Here is a 21,337-nt window from a genome sequence, read left to right as displayed (position 1 = left end):
CACTTTAGTTCTGCACAGAGATAATGGTTACAACTTTTGATTCCCACCTTCAGCTTAATGTGTGTCTCTGTATTGCAGACCAGCTTATTTTCCTGTTATTATAGGCAGCAATGAAACTGAGCACCATTTGTATTGATATGAGCAACACTGACACATGCAAGTGTTTTGGCCAGTTCACCACAGTTGAATAGTTGACTGAAGCAAGTTGAGTTTCAGAATAACACAGAAGATCTTTAGACCAGTTTTAAACATCTGCTTGGCGCTTAAGCTCTTTCTATTATTATTTTTCATCATCTGTCTTCTGTGATAACAGTGTGATAGTTTAATAGTCAAACTGGATTAGTTTTGTTTGTCAGATAAGCCAAATTTATCACCAAATAACACACACACATGCAGCTTATACACATCCAGAAAATACAATTTGCAAAGTAAATTCCAAATTTTAAACGCTTGAATAATCATACTGAATTGGTAGATATTTGTTATATGACTTCTTTCTTTAAAAAGTCACTTCAATAAGTTTATTACAGTCCATCAATTTATAACGAAAATCTGGTTTTGTCTTTTCACTGCCATACTCTCATCCCTTTGTAGGCTTATTTAAAAGTGTTTGTTGAAAGTTGTTCAAAGTTTCCTCCTTCACAGGTGGAGTATCCCTTTAAATTACTCACCAAATCAACTATGTTACCTTATTTTACTTACTTCTCATAACAGTGATGTTATATATCAGCTTATATATCTCTTGGCTGAAATTAACCTGCATCTTTCCAAATTTTCCAAAACTGACACAATCTACACACTCATATGGCATTTATTACTAGAATTAGAGTAATTAGTTAGAATATTATATCACATTTGGATTCAATTCAAAGATGCAACCACCACAGCTGCAGTTTTTCCTATTTGTCTATAAAACTTTCCAGATTTCAGGACAGGAAATGTGAGCTGTGTCTTTCTGAGAACGATAGAGGCAGAATGATACAAGGCCACATGGTTTTGGTTTTCTGTGTTGGCCAGCCTTTTGTGTTTGTGTATGAGAATAAGGCAGACTGACGGGGAGGGAGAATGTTGTAAAGACACATTTGATTAAAAAAAAAAGCTTTGGTGTGCGCCCTGCTCTCTTTTCCTCTACTTCACCATGAACACCCACTGCTCCATCTTTCACAGATATCAGACAAAGAGACAAAAAACCCCAACATTTTTTCTTTGGCTGTGTACTGTAGACTCGTCTCCCAATAGGACTTTGTGACTGATGAGAGGCCAGAAGAAGACAGGAGCTTTGCAAAGAGGAGGTAGCAGCTGTAGGTCTAGTAAAAAGGTCAGATCTGACTCTGGTTTCAGGTGTGATGAGAGCAGATCGAACAGGACTGGGCTGATGTCTGAGGTTGTGTTATGGTCGTAGCTGAGGCTGAGGTCACGTTCATCTAAGAGCACATATTACAAATACAAAAATAATATGAGGCTTTGTCTTATATTGGAGATACATACGAAGAAGTTCAGTGTGGCTGAAAACGTACTTCATCCCAGGTGCTTGTGATGATGTTTTTCATAGCCTACGGCATTGTTCGAGCTGGTACCTGTCAGGGAAAAGTCATCATCAGGTCAGACAGATTGTTTCTGGTTCAGTAAGAGTACAGGCTTTCAAGTTGTCCACATTACCCCACTTACCTAAGTAGTCCTTGTAGTCCTTAAAGTATTTGTGCCTCAGCCCACGTCCATCTGTAGATTAAATAACCAGAGTGGAAAGACAAAGTAAAAATGTGGCATTTTGAATCCTTGCTTAAATAATAAAGACCTACAGAAACCTTATGCTGTTTTGATTAAATCCTTAGTTTGATTTCAATGCCAACACCTTTCTCTTCAGTCCTCAAATACAACTTGTGGCAGTCTACTGTTGCCAGGTCAACCCAGTTTCTATATTTATAGATCTATTCAATAGGATAACTTGGCACTTGGCTGTAAGTAATCTGCCAAGAGATACCAGACCAAACTCAAGACAGCTGCTGGCATAGCCCTGCATGCAGTTCCATTACAACAGATAAACAAGAGATTAGTTGTAAAAAAAAAAAAAAAAAAATTAAGATTGGAGATATATGTTTCAAAGCCACATCTCAATCACATGGCTAATGGCTCAGCTATTTGAGTCACTGGAGGCCCTCTAGCCATACCAGAGTTGCCACGCTGCTTGATACACTGTCCCCGGTTAGGGATGCCAGCGGCAGGATTTCCAGGGTTGATAATGTGGCACTCGTAGCCTGTAGGACAGTGGAGGGGCTCGTCTCCATCCTCGGTTGTACTGCAGGCCTCAGCTAATGGGCAGAATACATACTGTGCATTAGAGGAGCAAACATACATGAAATGCACATTAACACAAGCACAAGCACACATGTCTATGCATAAACAATCGACCTTTAGCTATTTTACACACTTTAATCATCAGACTGTAAGATAAATATGTATTCTATCAGTTATTACATAATTTGTGAAATGTAGTTTAAAAAAAAAAAAAAGTATAATTATAGTCAATTGGCTACTGAGGCTACTGCCAGAGGAGAAATGGGTGTCTTGGCCTCTTTTTATAAAGGAATTCTCTCTCTTTGTTGTTGTGAAACAGTGAAATTAGCTTTTTATCTTTTGAACTTTACTGTTGATGTTTAAGATCATTGAAAGCTTTTTGTGGCTTTGGAATTGTAGCTGCAACGATTAGTTGATTAATCGATTAGTTTCCAACTATTAAATACATTTCAATCATTGACTAATTGTCATTTTTTGAGAAAAAAAAAATCCAAATTCCCAAATGTGAATATTCTCTAGCTTATTTAGTCTACAGTAAACGGAATATATTTTTGTTATGGACTGTTGGTCAGAACGAAAGAAGACATTTCAGGACATCACCTTGGGCTTTGGGTGACAGCGATTGACATTTTCCACATTTTCTGACATTTCATGGACAGAAAATCTAATATACTTGGAATAACAGTGTTTTCTCATCAAATGCAAAATATGTGTGTGTGTAATGTATAGAGATTTAGAAGAGAAACACAAAGACAAGTTTTTCTTGTTTTCTGTGCATTTTAAAGTGTGTCTACTCTAAATGGAATGTGTTGGTGGCTTCTGACAAGAAAATCAGCTATGTCCTTCCAGAAACCATTTCATCAACACATGTAGCCCAAAATCAACCATAAAACAACTACGTCATCAACTATACTACTAATTAAATCATGATATTCATTAGTTGCAGCCCTGCAGTGGAATAACTTGATTAACACCCAAAAGAGTTGAAAAAGCAAAACAAAACATCATTAACACACAGGAAAATTATTCTTTAATGTGCTGAATTAAAACTGTCCTGTTCACATTAAAGTGTTGTAGGCTCATTCAAGAATAAGATGTAGTGACACCATTAACTTCATAATTTAAGATGATTTCAGATTGTGAATTTCAGCAGGTCAGTGGTTTGTACTCACCCTGCAGAACCTCTTCAGGCCCGTCTAACAGCCAGCCGTTACCCCCCAACCACCGAGGCTTGGGCTGCACCAGCCAGTCCAGCACTGTTCAGAACACAGACACACATACACACACACACCAACTGTTAATGCATATTGTCAAGCATACAAACACTGCTCTGTGAGGCCTATTACTTCTGCTGACCTGGTGGTGGCTGAACAGACTCCAGACAGGCATAGATGCAGCCGTTGTAGCAGCAGCGTTTATGGCGCTCACACTCTGAGTCTGAGCGGCAGCCTGGCACCTCGCAGGCTCTCTCTGGCAGCATCTGGGGTGGTGGTGGACACCGGTCATTCTTCTGGTGCTGTGTGGACTGGGGGTGGTTGAGATACTCATAGTCCTGACAAACAGAACAAGAGACAAATGTCCAGGGTGTTAATGTGAATATAGATGTGGTGCGTTTCTGTTTTGGGTGGTTCCTGTGGGTGATGACTGTTAAATATTTCACCAGTGGTTCTGTGGTCTCTTAAAAACTCCTACAAACTCCAGCCCTGCTGAAAAAACATATGTGGGTGAGAAAACAAATTAAGAACGGTATGAAAAGGCCTTGTAAAAACTGAATGATTACGTAGAGTTGTAAGGCTAAGAAGAAATCAAGAAAAAGTCAAATAGTTGAATGCCTTGTCTCAATTGGCTTAATGCCTTCCCTCATTTATTTGAAACGCATGTTTTTCTTATACGTGCCTCTTTAAAAGCTACTTCTGGGAAGTTAATACTATTTTTGCTGAGTTGATGGTGTCATAGATGCAAGGTATATTAGACACATTACATTTTTATTTAAAAAAACACATGGTTCTGCTTTTGTACATATGATGAAAGATATTCATGAAAGTTATTAGATGGGAAATTAAACTTCCAATTTAGTGTAACAACCATTAGATGGCGGCAAAGGATCTGAGAGATCACTTTTCAGCATAGCAGCGCTATAGCAAATACACTGAGGGTTTGGCTTCAGTATGCATGCCTGCCTGCAAACGTCTTGACCTGGATTGGGAAGGTGATTCACTGTGGGAACAAGCACTTCCCTGGTGAGTGTGAGAGGGAGAAAGTAGGCCACAGGACCCTGGGCCAAGCAACAGCGCTCTTTGGCAGCTTTGGCAAGATAAAGTGTAGGCCTACATGCACACACACAATCAGCAATGCACAAACTTTCCCACATGGTGCTGAGAAGATAAACTCTGGCATGCTTAGCAGAAGCCAGCATAACGAAATCTGTATCACAGCTATTGTCTCTGTAGTTGAATAGTTTTAACAAGCTGCAGCTTTCTATTGATTCCCTCTCATTTGTTAGGACAGAGTGTGTGAAGGAACTTTGTATACTCTTTTACACAGCTGGTGTCAAGTATCACAGGTTTTGTGCCACAGTATATGCAGCCATTCAATGTTAGGGTTATGTACACATGGGAATTATTGCAATAAAATCCCAAGAAGCACAGCTGCCCTTGGCTAAACATTAACTCTCAAATATTCTCATACTCTGTATTTGCTTTTTGCAAAGCAGGTTACAGTGTGCTCAAGTTTCCAGTTCATTCCATTGTGTTTTTTTATTGCTACAAATGAACAAAACTGCTGTTTACTTGCTGGCCTGACAGCAAGTAAACCAACCAACAACCACTGAAACACATAACAAGAGGAACAATTTAAGGATATTTTAATTGTAGGGTATTGCTGGGATGGTATGTAGGTGGCCTACTCTGAAATGTTTGCGCTTCTATAGCAAAGAAGTGATTTGGCTGTTTGGTTTCTTGACTGGTAATGACATTTACTTTTACTGTATTAAAGTTAAATGTCTTTCTCCTGCTATGGAAAAGAAAATGGTTGCAATCATTTTCCAGCCTGTTTTCATGATCATAATGTTATACAGTCATCACCGTTATGGCTCAGATTTCATTTATGCAAAGTTGTTTGTGACAAGGCTGAGAACACATACTGTGAGCACTGAGCACAAATGCACATCTGTTAAATTTGTCAGGGGTGTGGATGGATTTGTCTGAGTCTCCAGCAAGAGAGAGGGAAAAACAGTCTTTTTTTTCTTACACTAGATTAGTAATTAGATAATCAGCTTGTGGGTTGCACACGATCATTAAAACTGTGCTGTTTATTTGGCAGGCTGACTGAACACTCTTACAAACCAACCGGAAAAACGAAAGCAAATGTTTGGCGCTGACGGTGGTATCACACACTCTGTATGTGTGTTCACTTTAAACACACATTAATTCGTTCTGGCAGCAGTGAGATTAGTGGGTGGATGGTTATTTGGGGGGGTGGGGGTGCTGGGGTGCGGGGGTTGGATTCACACCATGGAAGGTTGGAGGGAACAATGTGTGGCTCAGAGCTTGTAAAAGTTACTTTGAGATCCTGCAAATGACTGTAATCGTTAAAGTAGTCAAATTTTGAAATGAGAGTTTAAGGTCTGGATTTGTGTTAAAAGAACAGATTATTTTCATTTCACATTTTTACACTGGTAGGCTTGGGAAAAATTTATTTTTGGTTATCTACCAAACTATGTACTGTACTGAATTGAAGTAACAATTATTTATTTTTTGCCACTTGGGAGCAGTAAAACAAGCTGTAATCACAACACTAACATATTAACGCAGTGGTGGATGCATGTATGTTAGCATATAGTTGCTTTTTTACAAATCCATTAGACACAGACCAGCATTAGCATAGTTGTATTTCTGTTAAATGAATTCTCCTTTTAGCTCTGTTTTTGTCTCAACCAACTCCTGATGAAACTATGCGGCAATTTATTGGCTAAATGCAACATTATGTTCACCAGCAAGTCGCTAACTTTGCTTAACTTTGTTTGGAGCTGGGTAGTGGGTTTATCAAAGCCTTTTCATTGAAAACAGGTGTCTGCTGCAGGTGGAAGCTAAGGGGAAATTGGAGATAATTCTCAGTGGGCTCGTCACTACGGGTGACACCTTTCATTGTACACCTAGTCATTTTATCCCTTGTTAATATAAAATATAGATCAATTTAGATTTAAATAACAATTGTGCCAATTCTAATTTCATTTCGGCAAATTTTTTGTAGAGTTGTGCTGAGTTAAAAGAGAATAATGACAACAAATTCAAACTATTGGAGAGAGTTGTCTCCCCCCTTTTCCCTCTTCCTCAGACTCAATGCTGATGTTTAGGTTGGGTGGTATCTATCTCAGTTCATCCAGTTTGTTTGCTTACATGGCTGCAACAAACTGTGTTTGTATACCATTGTTTCATATCTGGCACCCTGGGGTGTTGAAAAGGGCGTCAACCTGATCTCACAGAAATACATCAAATAACCTCTAAATACCACATTACATGGTGATAAAGTTAAAATGATGTGCCACCAGAATGGAAATTTCAAAGTAGAAATATAATATTACAATATAATAATAGTGTAAATATGTTACATAATGGTCCTTTAAGATCAAATGAAACACACATGCATTTGAGAAGTTTGGGGTTACTTTGTCAATTTGAAGAAAAGGTTTTTTTTCTTTAAAAAGCCATTTTTGCAGTTAGTCCAGCTACATGCTCTTGAAATACGTGAACAGGGTGGAGCCAGAGCACATCCACAACGTTGCCTGGTACAATTACATCTATGAATGGGGACTACAGTCTGGGGTCTAATGTGATTGGATAATGACATAATGACTGCTGCCGTCTTTCCTTATCTCATATCCGATCTGTCTCCTCCTCCAAACGTCTCTTACAAAAGGTCAAATGTTTCCTTCCTGTTTATGTGGCTGCGACTGTGTGGAAATGTGTGTGCTCGCTACAGGTGAATGTGTCAATCCTTCGGTGCTACATTCACTTACACTTTCTAATATGAATATTTTCTTCTTTTTTTTTTTTTTACTGATCTGCACTAACTGTCATTTCACCTCCTGACTGCTTTGCTCTCAGGCCTCCCCTTGTGTCTGGTCCTCTGTGTGCCAGAAGGGCCGCCATGCTCTACATCCTGAGCTCTATCGTACAATCCTGCACACATCTCTCTGATGTTCCGCATTGTTTATTTACACTCCTGTCTGCCTTGCTGCTCTCCCGTAGAGACAATGCCAGCGGGCCCGCGTGTGATGTTCGTGTCTATCTGTGGGCATGTTTCCCCCCCCTCTGCCTGTCTATCTGTCTCCGTCTGTATCACTCTCGCTATCTCTCTTCCTCCTTGTTCTTTGCCATCTCCTTGATTTTTTCTTTTCTCTCCAGTGTCTTTTCTTCTTCTCTTTTTGGTGTTGTAATGGTATGATATCTAGCTGTAACAAATGATCTCAACCGCTCTTTTTTTTTGTTTTGGTTTATGGAGAATTTGTGGGGAGAAGCCACCAGAGACTCCGTCTGGCTCCGTAACTTAACTGAGATCAGGCCATTCAGACTGATACTGAGATTTTCTGCTTCCTTTTTGCAAGGAAACATGCACGCAGACACACACACACACACACACCCCAAAACACACCCAATCTCAGACGTATACACACATACTATAGCAGAGTCAGGGTCAAGGCTGTGCACATGTGAAGCTTAAACAAGACATAACAGCATTCTTTCACAAGAGTGTCAAATCAAATATACTAGATCTCCCATTTATACTAAATGAAGTAGCCCACAGCACACATCTGGTTAGTTTTTGGGTTGTCAGGACTTATTTCCTGTCTCTGTACCAGCAGTCAGTTTGACAGACAGATAGACAGACGCGCAGATAGATGAGGACAAACCGTGAGGAAAACAGTCTGCCTGTAAATCAGTCAGAGATGAAAGGTTGAATGAATGATGGAAAGACAAGCTGAAAGACAGACAGGTAGATGCACAGTTGGGGAAAAGCAGTTTTTTTAAAATGTGGACACACTGGCAAAGGAGTGTTGCTCTAATCTTGAGTTGCAGACGAACAGAGTGAACCCATATGAGGTGTGCCAGGACTGAGGTAGATCAACTATGAATGTAGTTCAAAACAGTTTAAATAGCCATGATAAAGATCCTTCTCAACTCTCTGTATTTTCTGTTTGTAGTATAGGAACCACACATTGTTATGTCTGTAGTTTGATATGTAGACATGCCCATGGCCCCTCAGATTTACAATCCTTCCTGTTTTTGAAGATGGTATAAGATGGAAAACCTCTCTACTGCCAAAAAAAATAAAAAAGGAATGTCTATAACACTGCAGGCTTCAGGTGAAAAAGTTAAGCATCAGTTGATGTTGAGGTGACTTTGTCTTTGAGGTCAATGTGTGCATGTGTGTGTCTGCATAGTACGTGAAGGTTGAATTGAGTAGCTATCTGCTCCGATATAAGTCCAGTAATGTGCTTCTGACCAGCAGCAGGCTCACATCATCTGACTGGGATTAGCCCTGCTTAGACCCACATACACTAGCTCACAAAACAAAACTACTGATTGCCACAAAATAAGTTCTAATCTAAGTATATATGTTTTAAAACATACAAAAACTACCGTAAAAACCGGTGTATAAGTCGCAGTGTATTTTGGGGGGGGGGGGGTCTCATGTTGGGAAAAACGCTTTTCTATTAAAGACAAGTTTATTTGAATGCACCAGTAGTTATTTATATATATTTATAAACACATATGTTTATAATCCAAAACTTTATCAATTTACTTTTATTTGAAATGCAATAAAACACACATATTACACCTGAAACTGTGTGTCGGGTTAATGGTTAATGGTCCGGTAATGATTTGCTTAACTGAATTGGACCTGTTCATATTAACTCAGACTGGCTTCAGGTTAGGCTATGCGTTTCAATTAAACCTTTTAAAAGAAAATTTAACTGGTGGACAGGACACACCAGTGTTTAAGACGCACCCCACTTTTCAATGAAAAAATATTGCGTTAAAGGTGCGTCTTATACACCGTTTTTTACGGTAATACAAAATGCTGCATGAAATTCTTCTGCATTTATCTCCCTGTATATACTGCTTTTTCAGCCTATCTAGGACCACTTGAATTATAATTCATGTGATATATGTACACGACCAGTCAAAAGTTTGGACACACTTTTCTCTTCCAAGGTAATGGGAAGCTGTGTCCAAACTTTTGACTGGTACTGTACACTGTGAATTGATGTCTATCTCTGTAATGCTACTGAACTGTGAACTGAGTCTGGTTATCAAATTCCAATGACTCTTGTGTTTTCTCTAAACTAAAACATAAATTACTATAAAAAAACAAGCACCACTCTTATCGTCTTCTTCTGTTAGTATGACACAGTACAATCTACCAATGAGAATAATAAATTAAATATAGATGCCTGTAAACAAATGCTTTTTTGACTTAAATCCATAATATTTAATTTGGTGTTTGAATATGTATCTGTCTGAGTAATTGCAAAAAAATGTATGTGGTATGCAATAAGCGTATTGTATTACTACTTAGTTTCTGTTGCATTTATTTCATCTGTAGTTAATTACTTGCAGTCATATACAGCTTTCATGGAAGCTGTATTGCATTTGCAACGCATTCTCAGGATAAAGGTCACAAACTATTCTCCTAATAACCTAACATGCATGTCTTGTGTTCAACAGTGACATATAGGCACATTATACACATTGTCATTCTGTTGTCAAGACATATAATCTCAAACAGACTTTTGTACTGAAAAAAGTATGTCTGAATATCTCCTCTCAAAAATCTGTAATTTAATTGGACACATGCTGATCGTCATCATTGCACTCTAATTGCTAGATTTAATCCATGATTTATGTACCAAAAAGTATTTTGTTACACAGTAATCTTATCTTTAATAAGTATCACTTCCTTAAAAGCTAGAACTTTCCCCCAGTGGATCTGTTTCGTTGTACAAAGCGGCCCCAGGCCAAGTCAAACAGCCGGCCAGACCAAGAACAGGAAGAACACGTGTTTTCTGAGCATCTGCAAGGCCCCTGTCTTAATACCAGGTGCTAGCAGGATGGTATCCACACTACATCAAATAAATGCAACTGTAATGATTTATGATAGTAGCCTCACTCTCTCTTTATGCGCATTGACAGGCCCAGGCAGGCGCCCGAGCCTCTCTGTTGTGGCTGTATGAGACTAAACAATCTGTGTGTGTGTGTGTGTGTGTGTGTGTGTGTGTGTGTGGGAGGTGTTCATTCAAGATTTATGAGTTGCTGTTTTTGAGTGAAAACCTTTTATTTTGAATGTGTTCTTTTCATTTTCAAAAACAGTCTTGAACTTAAAGGTATACTATGCAGGATTTTCCTAAAAACCCCCAAAACAAAACAATGTATAGACTCATACGAAGTAATCGCTCTCAATCATCACTGTGACCAACCAGAAGTGTGTATGTATCTACAGACACTCTGCCCTCTGCCTGTATTTTCTTATTTTATTCTTATTTTGCTGTGTTCGGGACATTTCTGGGTATCGCCCATTGGGCAGTGGGTGTGTAGCCCCCAGCCAATAACAGTGTGCAGGTGTGAGGTCGGGACTTGTTGCGTAGCACCAAGGTTACATTACTGTTTCAGTCTCTCTGCTCTGCTCTGCTCTCTGTCTCTGTTTCTCTGTTTTTGGGATGTGTAAAGAGCTGCAGGTCTTTGTGTCTGCTTTACTGAAAGCGTGGGCTGAGCTACACACACACAGAGCAGAGAGGCGGCAGTGGACAGGATGAAGCTCTGCATTCATACAAAATCTGGCAATGTGGCACCTTACTGCTTTGTGCTGTAGAACATAACTGCCATGAAAAAAATCTGAAAATAACATTTTATTCATCTAAATTCACAGCTTTGTTCTCGCCAGTACCGCTCTCTCTCTTCATTCACTCTCTATAATCAACAAGCTTCCAAAAAAATCTAACTTAAGGCCAGTATTATGACCATTCTCTTTCACCCCACCTGTTTTTTCACCTATCTATTAAACATGTTTCTCCCCAAAGTAAACTTCCCTCTAATCTCTGTTTTTCCACAGGCATTTTCACCAAGAGGAAATGAAGAAAGTGCTACTGGTGACCTTTGAACCATGTGGCAGAGGGAGGTCTAGATAAGAGAGGATGGACATCGCTTCAGTGAGTCAGAACATCTGAACTAAAGGTCAAACGGATACTTTTCTGGTAAGTGCTTTACATACAGGTCAGATAAAGGAAGTCAAGGCCAAGCCTGCCCTTGCTTTTATATTTTACGGTTTAAATCGACGTATTTTGTAAGCTGTCAGGTTACATTAATTTCTGAAACAGGGACATCACTCACATCCTGCAGATCCAGTACTTGCATACATTTAGGCTAAAAGTACATGTATTACAAATGGGTAACATGAATTCCTGTAAAGTACATTAAGAGGGAATGAGGGGGCGACATGAGCTTTCTTTGTCTTTCAAACTATATTTTGACTTTGAAAATGACATGTTCAGCTAGAGATTGCTGTCATTTTTGTATTGCATTCATTCTCTAGCATGCAAAGCAAAATATCAAGTAAAGGAAAATAACATAAAAAGACTGTCATATTTATTGTACTGTGTAATTAAGTTGAGCTTTTTGGGTTTTAGTTAAGGTAACAGATCCACTCAGTTGCTAATTTTCTTGATGAGACATCCTACTTATTGGCTTCATGTAGAGGTTGTGAGTACAGTCATTTGAATTGGGCGTGTATTTAAATGAAGCAATCAGGTGAAACCTATATTCAAACAAAGAACAAGATGGACAGTGATACAGGTACTGAGCACGCTGGTGGCCTTTGGGTTCGTTACCATTTTTTTGGTACAGTACCTATTTTCTTTCCAAGACACACTATTTCATAGACTGATGCCTACGTGAAACACTCAGTGACTATAATTTGTCTTTCTGCACTACCCCGGTGTTATGGATGAGGCTGAGGGTGTTTGTGTTTATGTGCACGTGGGGGAGGTGGTTAAAAAAAAGAAAAAAAAGAAAGAAAGATTGAAAGATGCAGAGATGAAAAGGTTCAGAGGGAAAGAGACAAACTCCATCTGCACAGCCGTCTCAGCATGTTCCAATTACAGCAGCTTTGAAGCAGAGTCCAGTAAGTCGGTGCTTTTGGCCCATCCTGATAGCAGGAGGAGAAGAGAGAAAGAGATTCGAAAGAGGGAAAACAGGGGGTGGTATACTGAGAGAAGAGAGAAGCACACGGGCGAGGAGAAAGAGAAAGCGGGGCAGAAAAGAGGGTGAAAGGCTAACTACTTCATACGAGAGAGGGGGACAGCGAAAAGGGCCAATGAGGGCATAAACCAGTCAGCAAGTGAGAACATTGAAGCACGAGAGGTTGCAGAGCAGAGGAAAGAAAGCAAGAGGGAGAAAATAAAAGAGAAGGCAGCACGCTACAGTGAGCCCTTGTTAAAGATGATCAATCAGCTACACTGAGCTGAGTTAACAAGCAGGGGCCCAGTCTGCAAGTTCAGTTCCTGCCCTAATAATCCACTGCACACACACACACACGGACAAAGGTTGTATATCCAGTGTGCTCTTCAATTACTCATATGGAAACTTGAAAATCAGCGACTTATTCCAACCTGTTGCACACTCCAATCTCTGCTCTCCATCAAAACTGAAAAACGCTTCTGTCCATGTCGATTTTTCATGCTTTAAAATCAAAGTGTTATCATTAAACTTTCACTCAGGTTGCTAAGTCCAAAACTTATTTTTTTCCAGTGGTGGGAGATATTTTAAGATAATTTACTTAGGCAAAAATAACTATATTATATACTATATTGTAAAAAGAAAATTGTACATGTGTGTAAAAGAACAGTGGTATTAACAACAAAATTAACACAGGTATCCAAGGTGCTCAGCAGAATCTGTATTATATTATTTGTTGTATCATTATTGTTAAGATAGCTTACTTTTTTAATACTTGTATCATATTTTAAAAGATGCTTTTAAAAATGTTTTGTGTGAAAAATCTTGTCGATTCACTTTCTTGCCGAGAGTTGAAATGTTACCTTGGTATCGATCTTCTCATCTAATGTTGGCCTTACTCCAAACAACTTTTCAAATTCACTGTTGCAGATGGATTTCCTGTGTTGTAATAAAATCCTCAGAGTTTTGCAAGAGTTGAGGTGCGCCCCCGTCATCTTTTGGTGTAACGTGTTAAGTCTTAGGTCAGTCTTTTTCATATCTTGACTGATAAAATCAAACATGTTTAATATATTATCTTTTTTTTTGTCTTGGTTCATGCAAATAGTGAAGTTCAATAACATGAGCATTGCACTCTCTCCTGCGCCAAACAGGAAACAGCAAAACGGGTCGATAGTAAACATAGTGGGGACTTTGGGGAGGCGCAAGAATATGAACAAGTCTAACTTCTCTTGGACTGTCGAAAAAGGAGAAGAAACTGGTGGAATTGTGGAGTTTGGCTGTTTTTCAGAACAAACCAGTACACACACAAGGGCAGATGTGGCCAAACACTGTCTTTAGCTGCTGCATTGTTCAACAGTTTTTCTTCTTGTAAACTTCCATCAAGAGCAGAAATAATGATTGGAAATAATGACCCATGCAAGACCCTTGCAAAATAGTGACCCAGCAAGATCCCCACTCTTTTCAAAATATTAATGCGTGACTATTACTTTTTTAAAAAACCTTCAAAGTCTTCTGGTGTATGGTTGGCATCATTTCTGCAAGGAAGCAAACAAGTATACATATATTTTAAAGTAAAATATTTCCTTTAAGTACAGTACTTGGGTAAATGTGCTTATTAAATTAAAGTGTTTAAAAAAAAAAAATGTAAATCCAGCTTCAGGTTTCAGGTCTCAGGTCAACTTGACCACCTCTCACCTCAGCCTTAAAACTGCTCTCACAGTGTGAAACCAGCTCTCTGTAACAGAGCCGGTATTGTACTGTATCGATGTGAGCTTTCACGTACTTCCACTTTAAAAGATTATCTCAAAACAGACATACAGTAAGAAGGAATTCACACCCTCATTTGTGCACCTATAAAAGAGTTTAAGGTGAGGTTAGCAGCCCCACCTTATGGTTGAGTCCTCTTTTCCTGATCCTTCTGGCATCACTTCCTGTGGACAGCACCAACAGGGAGAGCAGCAGCACCAGAGAGCCCGGCATGGTCTTTGTAGTGCTCCTGCACCCCAACTCCAATCTCTTTCTGCGTCTCCCTCCTTCTCCTCCCTTCCTGTCTGAGAGGTATTCCTTCTTCCTCTCCTTATTCCAAAAGTTAGTCCTCCAGGCGTTTGTAAGTCCTCTGTTGCGTTCACTTTTCCAGCTGAAGCAATGACTCTCTGGTGCTCATGTGCAGCCAGAGATTACACAAGCCCTCTCCCTCAAACAGGACCTGCCTTTATATCCGCCCGAGGAAAAGTGCACGGCAGAATGACAGAGTAGAGGGAAGGAAGGGGAAAGGGATGAATGGAGGCAGTGTAGGGGAGAAACGAAAGAAGAAGGAGAATTGGGGAGCAAAAGGAGGGGAAGGGAAAAACAGCAGCTGTCTGTGCATCAGTTGCTGAGAGTTGAAACTGTCTGCTGGCACAGTGTGCGCACATGTCTCTGGGAGAGAGGAGGGAAGAGGAGGGGAGGGGGTGATAGGAGGGAGGGGACGGCGTTAGAGAGGGCAGTTGTGTGTGTGTGTGTGTGTGTGTGTGTGTGTGTGTGTGTGTGTGTGTGAGACCTCCCCCTTGCCCTCTTGTTGCATCTCTCAGCACATCTGGGGATCTTTATGTGAATTTGACAGAGTTGTGTCATGTGCGGTTGGGCTATGTTTTATATTCTGTGGCATTCTTCACATTTTGCCTGCGTGTGGTATTGTAGGAGGAAAATGAATGGCTTTGCTAAGTATGGGGTTTGTAAAACGTGCTGATTGCTAACCTAGACTTCAATATGGTGTAACTTATAACATGCACAAAATCTGTGTTTTACGTCCCTGATTTTTCTTAAGGATATGGTTGATTCATATGATAATGCGGCTAGGATCACTTGAATGCATCTGAATGAGTATGAATGTTGATGAATGTTTGGCGTGTCTTAGTACATGCCTGTGTCTGTATATGTTTGAAGAAGATTCAGTGTGGTTTCTGTAGCATTGACCCATAAAGAATGAAGCATGTGGTGTATTGCAGGGAAAGGGGGCCTCTCTGTCTCCACTATCCATCTCATGTGCTTTACTGGTCTCACTTTCGGCTTCTCTTCCTACCCCCCCTCCACCACCACCACCACCACCACCTTTACCACTTGGACCTTTCTCCCCTTTCCCCCGTCCCCTCCCCTCAACCCGTTCTCAGTGACTTGTGCTGAAAGGGAGAAAGAATGCTAAGCCCGCACAAATCTCAGTCATTATTAGTTTTACAGGAGCGGAGCTCATGTCACGGAGAGGCCCAGGCTTCACTTCCACAAAAGACAAATTGAAGAGAAAGAGAGAGAGAAAAGCAGAAAGGGGGATATTTTAGCTAGCGTAAGACAAACTGTATGAATGAAAGTGTGAGAAAGAAAGAGAGATGAGCTTGTTTGCTAGCACCATGCATTTAAGATACAGTATTTTGGAATTGATGATTATGTGGTGTGAAGTTCAAATATATCTAACTTTAAAAAAAAAAAAGAAATAATTTGATATTTGGGGAAAGGATTTCTTCTTTTAGATGAGGATATCAATGCTACTTCCATGTTAGTATGCTAAGCTATCGGCAGTAGACATTTCAGCGTGGCACAGATTGGGGTATTAGCTAGCCTGGCTCTGTCTTAAGCTAACATTTTACAAGAACACACAAGATATAATGTGTTAAATAGCAGGCTATGTTTTAGAGGTGGTCAGTGTTACTTTAGTCAGGCTAGTTGTTCCCCCTGCTTCCAGTCAGCTAAGGTGACATAAGCTAAGCTAACTGGCTACTTGTCTGTGGCTTAATATTTAATGAAAAGATGTTAAAGTGCTATCAATTTTCTCATCTAACACTAAAATTATTGCATTTCCCAAAATGTCAAACTATCAATTTGAAGGTGCAGTGTGTAGGATTTAGTGGCATCTTGTTTATATGCTGTGATATATTGTGTGTATTGGTCAGTGATAAATAAGGGTTGGCAAGATGGGCAATTCAAAAATATCTTTAAAAATTGTTTTTAAAAACTAGCGGTGAGGTTATTGCAACCAACTGAATACCCCTCCTCTCCCCCTCCCCTTCAAAGCATGTAGGAGAATCTAGGATAGCTAAGAAATTCGCAAAACCCCCCAAAGGGCGCTATCTAAAACCAGTGTTTGGTTTGTCTGTTCTGGGCTACTGTAGAAATATGGCGGTCTCTGTGGAAGAGGACCTGCTCCTTCTGAGGGCTCATTCTAAGGTAACGAAAACACAATTATTCTTATTTTCATGTGCTCACTGCATACACTAATTAATAATACTCTGTTTCTGCCAAGTGTGTTCCATTAGATGGCACACAATTCTACTGATCCTTTAAAACTATGCAAAAAAATGCTCCTTTCTGGCAAAATTCACATTTGAATGTTTTATTCCTGTAAATATAACAAACTGTAGCCTAAGCAATGTGATCATAGAAATCTTATTATTTAAAACAAAACAGGAAGGTATTTTATGATCAACATACTTTTGATATCTAGAAATGATCTCATCCTACAGAAAATATAACAAAATAATATATATTGTTATAAAAATTCAACAATAACTATAGAGAACAAATGGAATTTCTTACCAACTTCTACCATTTGGAGGACGATGAACATTTGCTGAGACAAAAAACATATGGTGTTATGGTGAAATGGGATGTTATTAACTAGAATGAGTTAGATATATAGCTCTGGATGTATTATCCTGTGAAAAATGTTCTAAAAGCTGTACCACACACTGAGCTATCTACAGTTCTTTCACAGTTAATGGGGAAAACTGCAGCTGCACAGTTTCACAGCGACAATATTCCCAGACGGGTTCTCACATACATCACCCATATCCTGCCTCCTTTCTAAATCTGGAAAATACATGAATAATAAATAAAGTAAACAATTGTATTCATGAACAGGATATAGTGTGAGACATTGAATCTTAGCCACAGATACAAGAACATTAAGTGCACACACACATACTGTAACTCCATACACATAACTCAACAGGACATATGCTGAAAGCTTTATTAGTATATAAGAGACTGAAGGAGAACATCTCAGAGATAATAAAGTCTGATGACGGATGATCAAGCTGTTCAGAGACACAAATTAATTTTTCATGTGAGAAGTTTTTCACTTGGAGACAGAGATGCATTGTAGGTGTTTCTGCAGGGTGGAGTGTCAGTGAATCTCGGGGGGTTTCATATCACATGCTTTTACTCTCTGATGGTCAAAATGAATTCCAGTCATATTTATGGTGTAATAGTTGGTAGCTGTCCAGAGATGGATCTGGCTCAGCAGTTAGGGCTTCCCCGTGTCAGGATTATATGATTTTATACAAGTCAGATGTGAATATGTGTGTCATATTTTTTTTTATAATGAAGTGCAGTCTGTGCATCTGGATGGTATGCCCTTTGAATACGTTTATTCACAGCTATTTATTTGTGTTGAGAGTGTCTGGTATCTACCAGTCAAAAGTTTGGACACACTTTTTCAGGGGATAGGACATTTAAGTCAAGTAAAGTCAGTTTTATTCACAACAAAACGTTATCTCATGACACTTTTCATGTAGGGCAGGTCAAGACCATACTCTTTCATTTACAGAGACCAACATTCCCTCATGAGCAAGTACTTAATGACAGAAGCAAGGAGAAAAATTTTCTCTAACGTTAGGGAACTTAGAGCAGAACCTGGCGCTAGGTGGGTGGCCATCTGTCTTGACTGTTTGGGTTGAGAGAGAACTTCGAGAACTTTGGGGAAGAAGCCAAGTTAGTAACATACACTAATGGGACATGAATGCATACATGCAATTTATATGCAGTTTATATGCTGTGATAGGTATATTGTGTATATGGGTCAGTGACAAATAAGGGTTGGCAAGATGGGCAATTCAAAAATATGTTTAACAATAGTTTGAAATGACATTTGCACCATTTTTTTTAACCAAAAGTAAAACTGAATGTTCCTGAAAATGTCAAATGGTGTAACCACAAAAGAATGATAAATATTAAATATATTACCACCTACAGTGTATTTAAGTGTATTTATACAAATAATTACTTCATTAAAAAAAACTTGAAATGGTTCCTGATTGACATGATTCCCCAGATTAGATTTAATATTTAGAACTATTGTATTCAATTACCTTTATTTAATATAAAAAGTTATAATGTAAGATCATGCAAAACTAGTTGATATGGTGTTTTATTGAGAATTTAGAGTTGTTAGCTAGTTTAATTATTTGGTACAAAGTTTTTATGGTTATACCACTAAGACATTTTTTGCCATAATCCTCTAATATATTCTCTCTAAATGGATTAAAAGCAGAAATGTGATGCTGGGTCCACCAAAAAAGAATGTGTCCAAGTTATTAATACGTTTATTCTTTAACGTTTTAACCCCTTTAGATTTAACTAAACCACACAAAAAAAACTCATTGACCTGTATTTTGTTTGTTTGATAGGACCACAGCAGTAGAGAGATGACCGGAAGTGAGGGCAGGGAGACTGGGAGAATGACGTGGGTAATGGGAATTTTATGCATCACATAATTAGGGAGGAGGCGTTCAGAAATTGTTAAATGGTCAAGAATGCTTTGTGAAAAATCTTGAGCTGTTCGGAACTCATTTTTATCCACAGGGAAAGTAGATTGCGGAATGATTTAACTAAAGGAAACAGGATTTTGAAAGGGAAACCAACAACAACAGCAAAACAAACAAACAACAAAACAACAGACTACATTTGCTGTTATTTTAATATAAGAATTCAAAAACTAATATTTGAATTGCTTATTTTTACTGACTTTTCAAAAAAAGTCACAAATGAGCAGACCAAGTGATTAGGTTGTTTATTACTTTGTTGTCATTTTAATGTTTATTAGTGTGCTGTTCTGGTGGGCTGCTCTCGTGTTAGTGCGCTAGAAAGCAGAAGCCTGTCAAAGCCATTCATTCTAAATCAGCGCTGTCAGCTTATGTCAGAGGTCAGCCTGAAAGGTCAGAGGTCAGGTGTGATTGGTTGGCATGAGCAAGTCTGCCGGATTTGGACAGGAGCGAAAGTTGCACGTATAGGCTGTAACCTTTCAGCATGTATGCAGAACAATAACACAGTACATGTAAAGTACTTCTAATACACAGAATACAGTTGTAGATACATTTTTTAACTTTATTACATGAGTTCATCCTGTGCTGTTTGTGCCAAGTGGTGAATTGGCTCTAGCCAAGGACAAGTCACTACAACACTTTGCCTCACTCGGTTCATTTAAAGCCAATCTTTGTACATTGGCGCGCTGTGCATCAACAGCAATAAAAGTCTGCTTTGATCCGTTTTACTGTCACATTTAAAAGTCCAGCGAGGATTAGCTGCACCCCAGCATTTGCTTTTAATGTGTGTCCGATAGAATATGAACCACAAGCAGCTGAAGAGGGCAGATAAATCTTGGACTTTATGGCTGTTTTAGTCAGTGATAGGAAATGTGTTTGTCTTCTTCGTCCAATTCCAGTTTGAGCAATGTGATGAAATAGGAGACTGTGTAGTGGCTTTTATATTATTTATTCGACTATAAAGACACAAGGAGAGTAGGACTGGCGCTATCCGCTCCACTAACAAAATGTCCAATGTGATACATCCCCACAGGAATGGAAAACTTTCTACACTTCGAATACAATTTAATTATATACCTCTACATCAATCCTTGTAAAACATATTTCTTGATGTCTGAAATGTGTTGTTTTGTTCCTTCTATGTGCCGTTTTATGTGTGTGGCCTTGATGAGTTAAAGGACAGATGTTTAAAGTTGCGGGCTGGCGCTGGCTGATGGGAAAAATAGATATTGAGGAAGATCAAGGAGAATAAAAAAAAAAAGAACATAACAAGATGCTGGAGGAAAGAAGAAACGCAGATGTGTTGATAAAGGTGGAAAGAGGGCTTTGAGGAATGTCTGAGAACAGACAAAGAGGGGTTCATGAAGACAAAACATCTGTCTGACTCTTGTATCATCTTACTCTCTGTCTTGCTTTCACATTTTTAGATACAAAATGAGTATATTTGTATGCAGAACTAATGCGTATGTTGCCAGAATCATGCAAACTGAAATAATAAGCTGAATATGGATACACTGAACACAAGATTTATCTCCTGGATGTCTTCCAGTGACATTCTCTAGGAGACTGAATTGGGGACTCTCACACAAATATTTTTCATCACTCTTTGTGGCATGAGACTGTCAATGTGCATTTTCAGAGTGCGTTTCTGCTCGCCGTGCAAGTGGTGTGTGGGTCTGGTCGCTACTTCCATTCATTAAGCTAAACCCCCCGTAGCTGGACTAATCATTACTCATTACCACCATGTCTGTCCATTCTCTTCTAATCAGTTAGGACGTTAGAACCGTGTTCGAACTGCACTGCTTTCCCTTCATGACTATTTCATTCCTGTATCATTATCCTTTATCCTCTAATGGCCCCAACCAGTAAATCTGAGTGTGATTGTACTCAGTTCTAGCTCCGAGGGTTCCCCCATCATAATTGCTTCTTTTCTGTCATTCTCTTTCTCTACATTCCTTGGCTCTTTTCATTTTCCTTTGCCTTTTTATTTTTTATATTTTTTTATTACTCTGAGCTCGCCCACTGTTTCAGTCCCCTCTCATGCTCCTCCTCAGTTTTTAGTTTCTCTTTTTTCTCTCAGCTTTTCTCCCCGCTGGTTTTGCCTCTTTCACATGCAGCTATCATTCTTTTTCTCCCCTCTGCTGTCCCCCATATCTTCTTCTTCTTCCTTTTTCTTTCCCTTCTCCTCCTCCTCTTTCTCGTGCTACTACCGAACACTTTGAACTCAGGTAGCTGTGC

General features: G+C 39.2%; 1 protein-coding gene across 1 annotated transcript; it reads right to left on the bottom strand.

Annotated features, from left to right (window-relative positions):
- Window positions 1-532: 532 nt before the first annotated feature.
- Window positions 533-14,529, bottom strand: wfdc1 (WAP four-disulfide core domain 1). The gene is made up of 7 exons (XM_062421292.1): window positions 14,415-14,529; window positions 3,652-3,847; window positions 3,468-3,551; window positions 2,169-2,309; window positions 1,669-1,719; window positions 1,518-1,577; window positions 533-1,424 (listed from the first exon to the last, which is right to left on the bottom strand). The coding sequence occupies exons 1-6, from the start codon at window positions 14,505-14,507 to the stop codon at window positions 1,519-1,521; spliced, it is 624 nt and encodes a 207-aa protein (XP_062277276.1). The 5' UTR covers window positions 14,508-14,529; the 3' UTR covers window positions 533-1,424; window position 1,518.
- Window positions 14,530-21,337: the final 6,808 nt, after the last annotated feature.

The sequence above is a fragment of the Scomber scombrus genome, chromosome 6 (genome assembly GCF_963691925.1).
Source record: "Scomber scombrus chromosome 6, fScoSco1.1, whole genome shotgun sequence".
Taxonomy (NCBI): Eukaryota; Metazoa; Chordata; class Actinopteri; order Scombriformes; family Scombridae; genus Scomber; species Scomber scombrus.
Note: the sequence above shows the minus strand (reverse complement) of the source record. Positions and strands in the feature narration are given on the sequence as shown.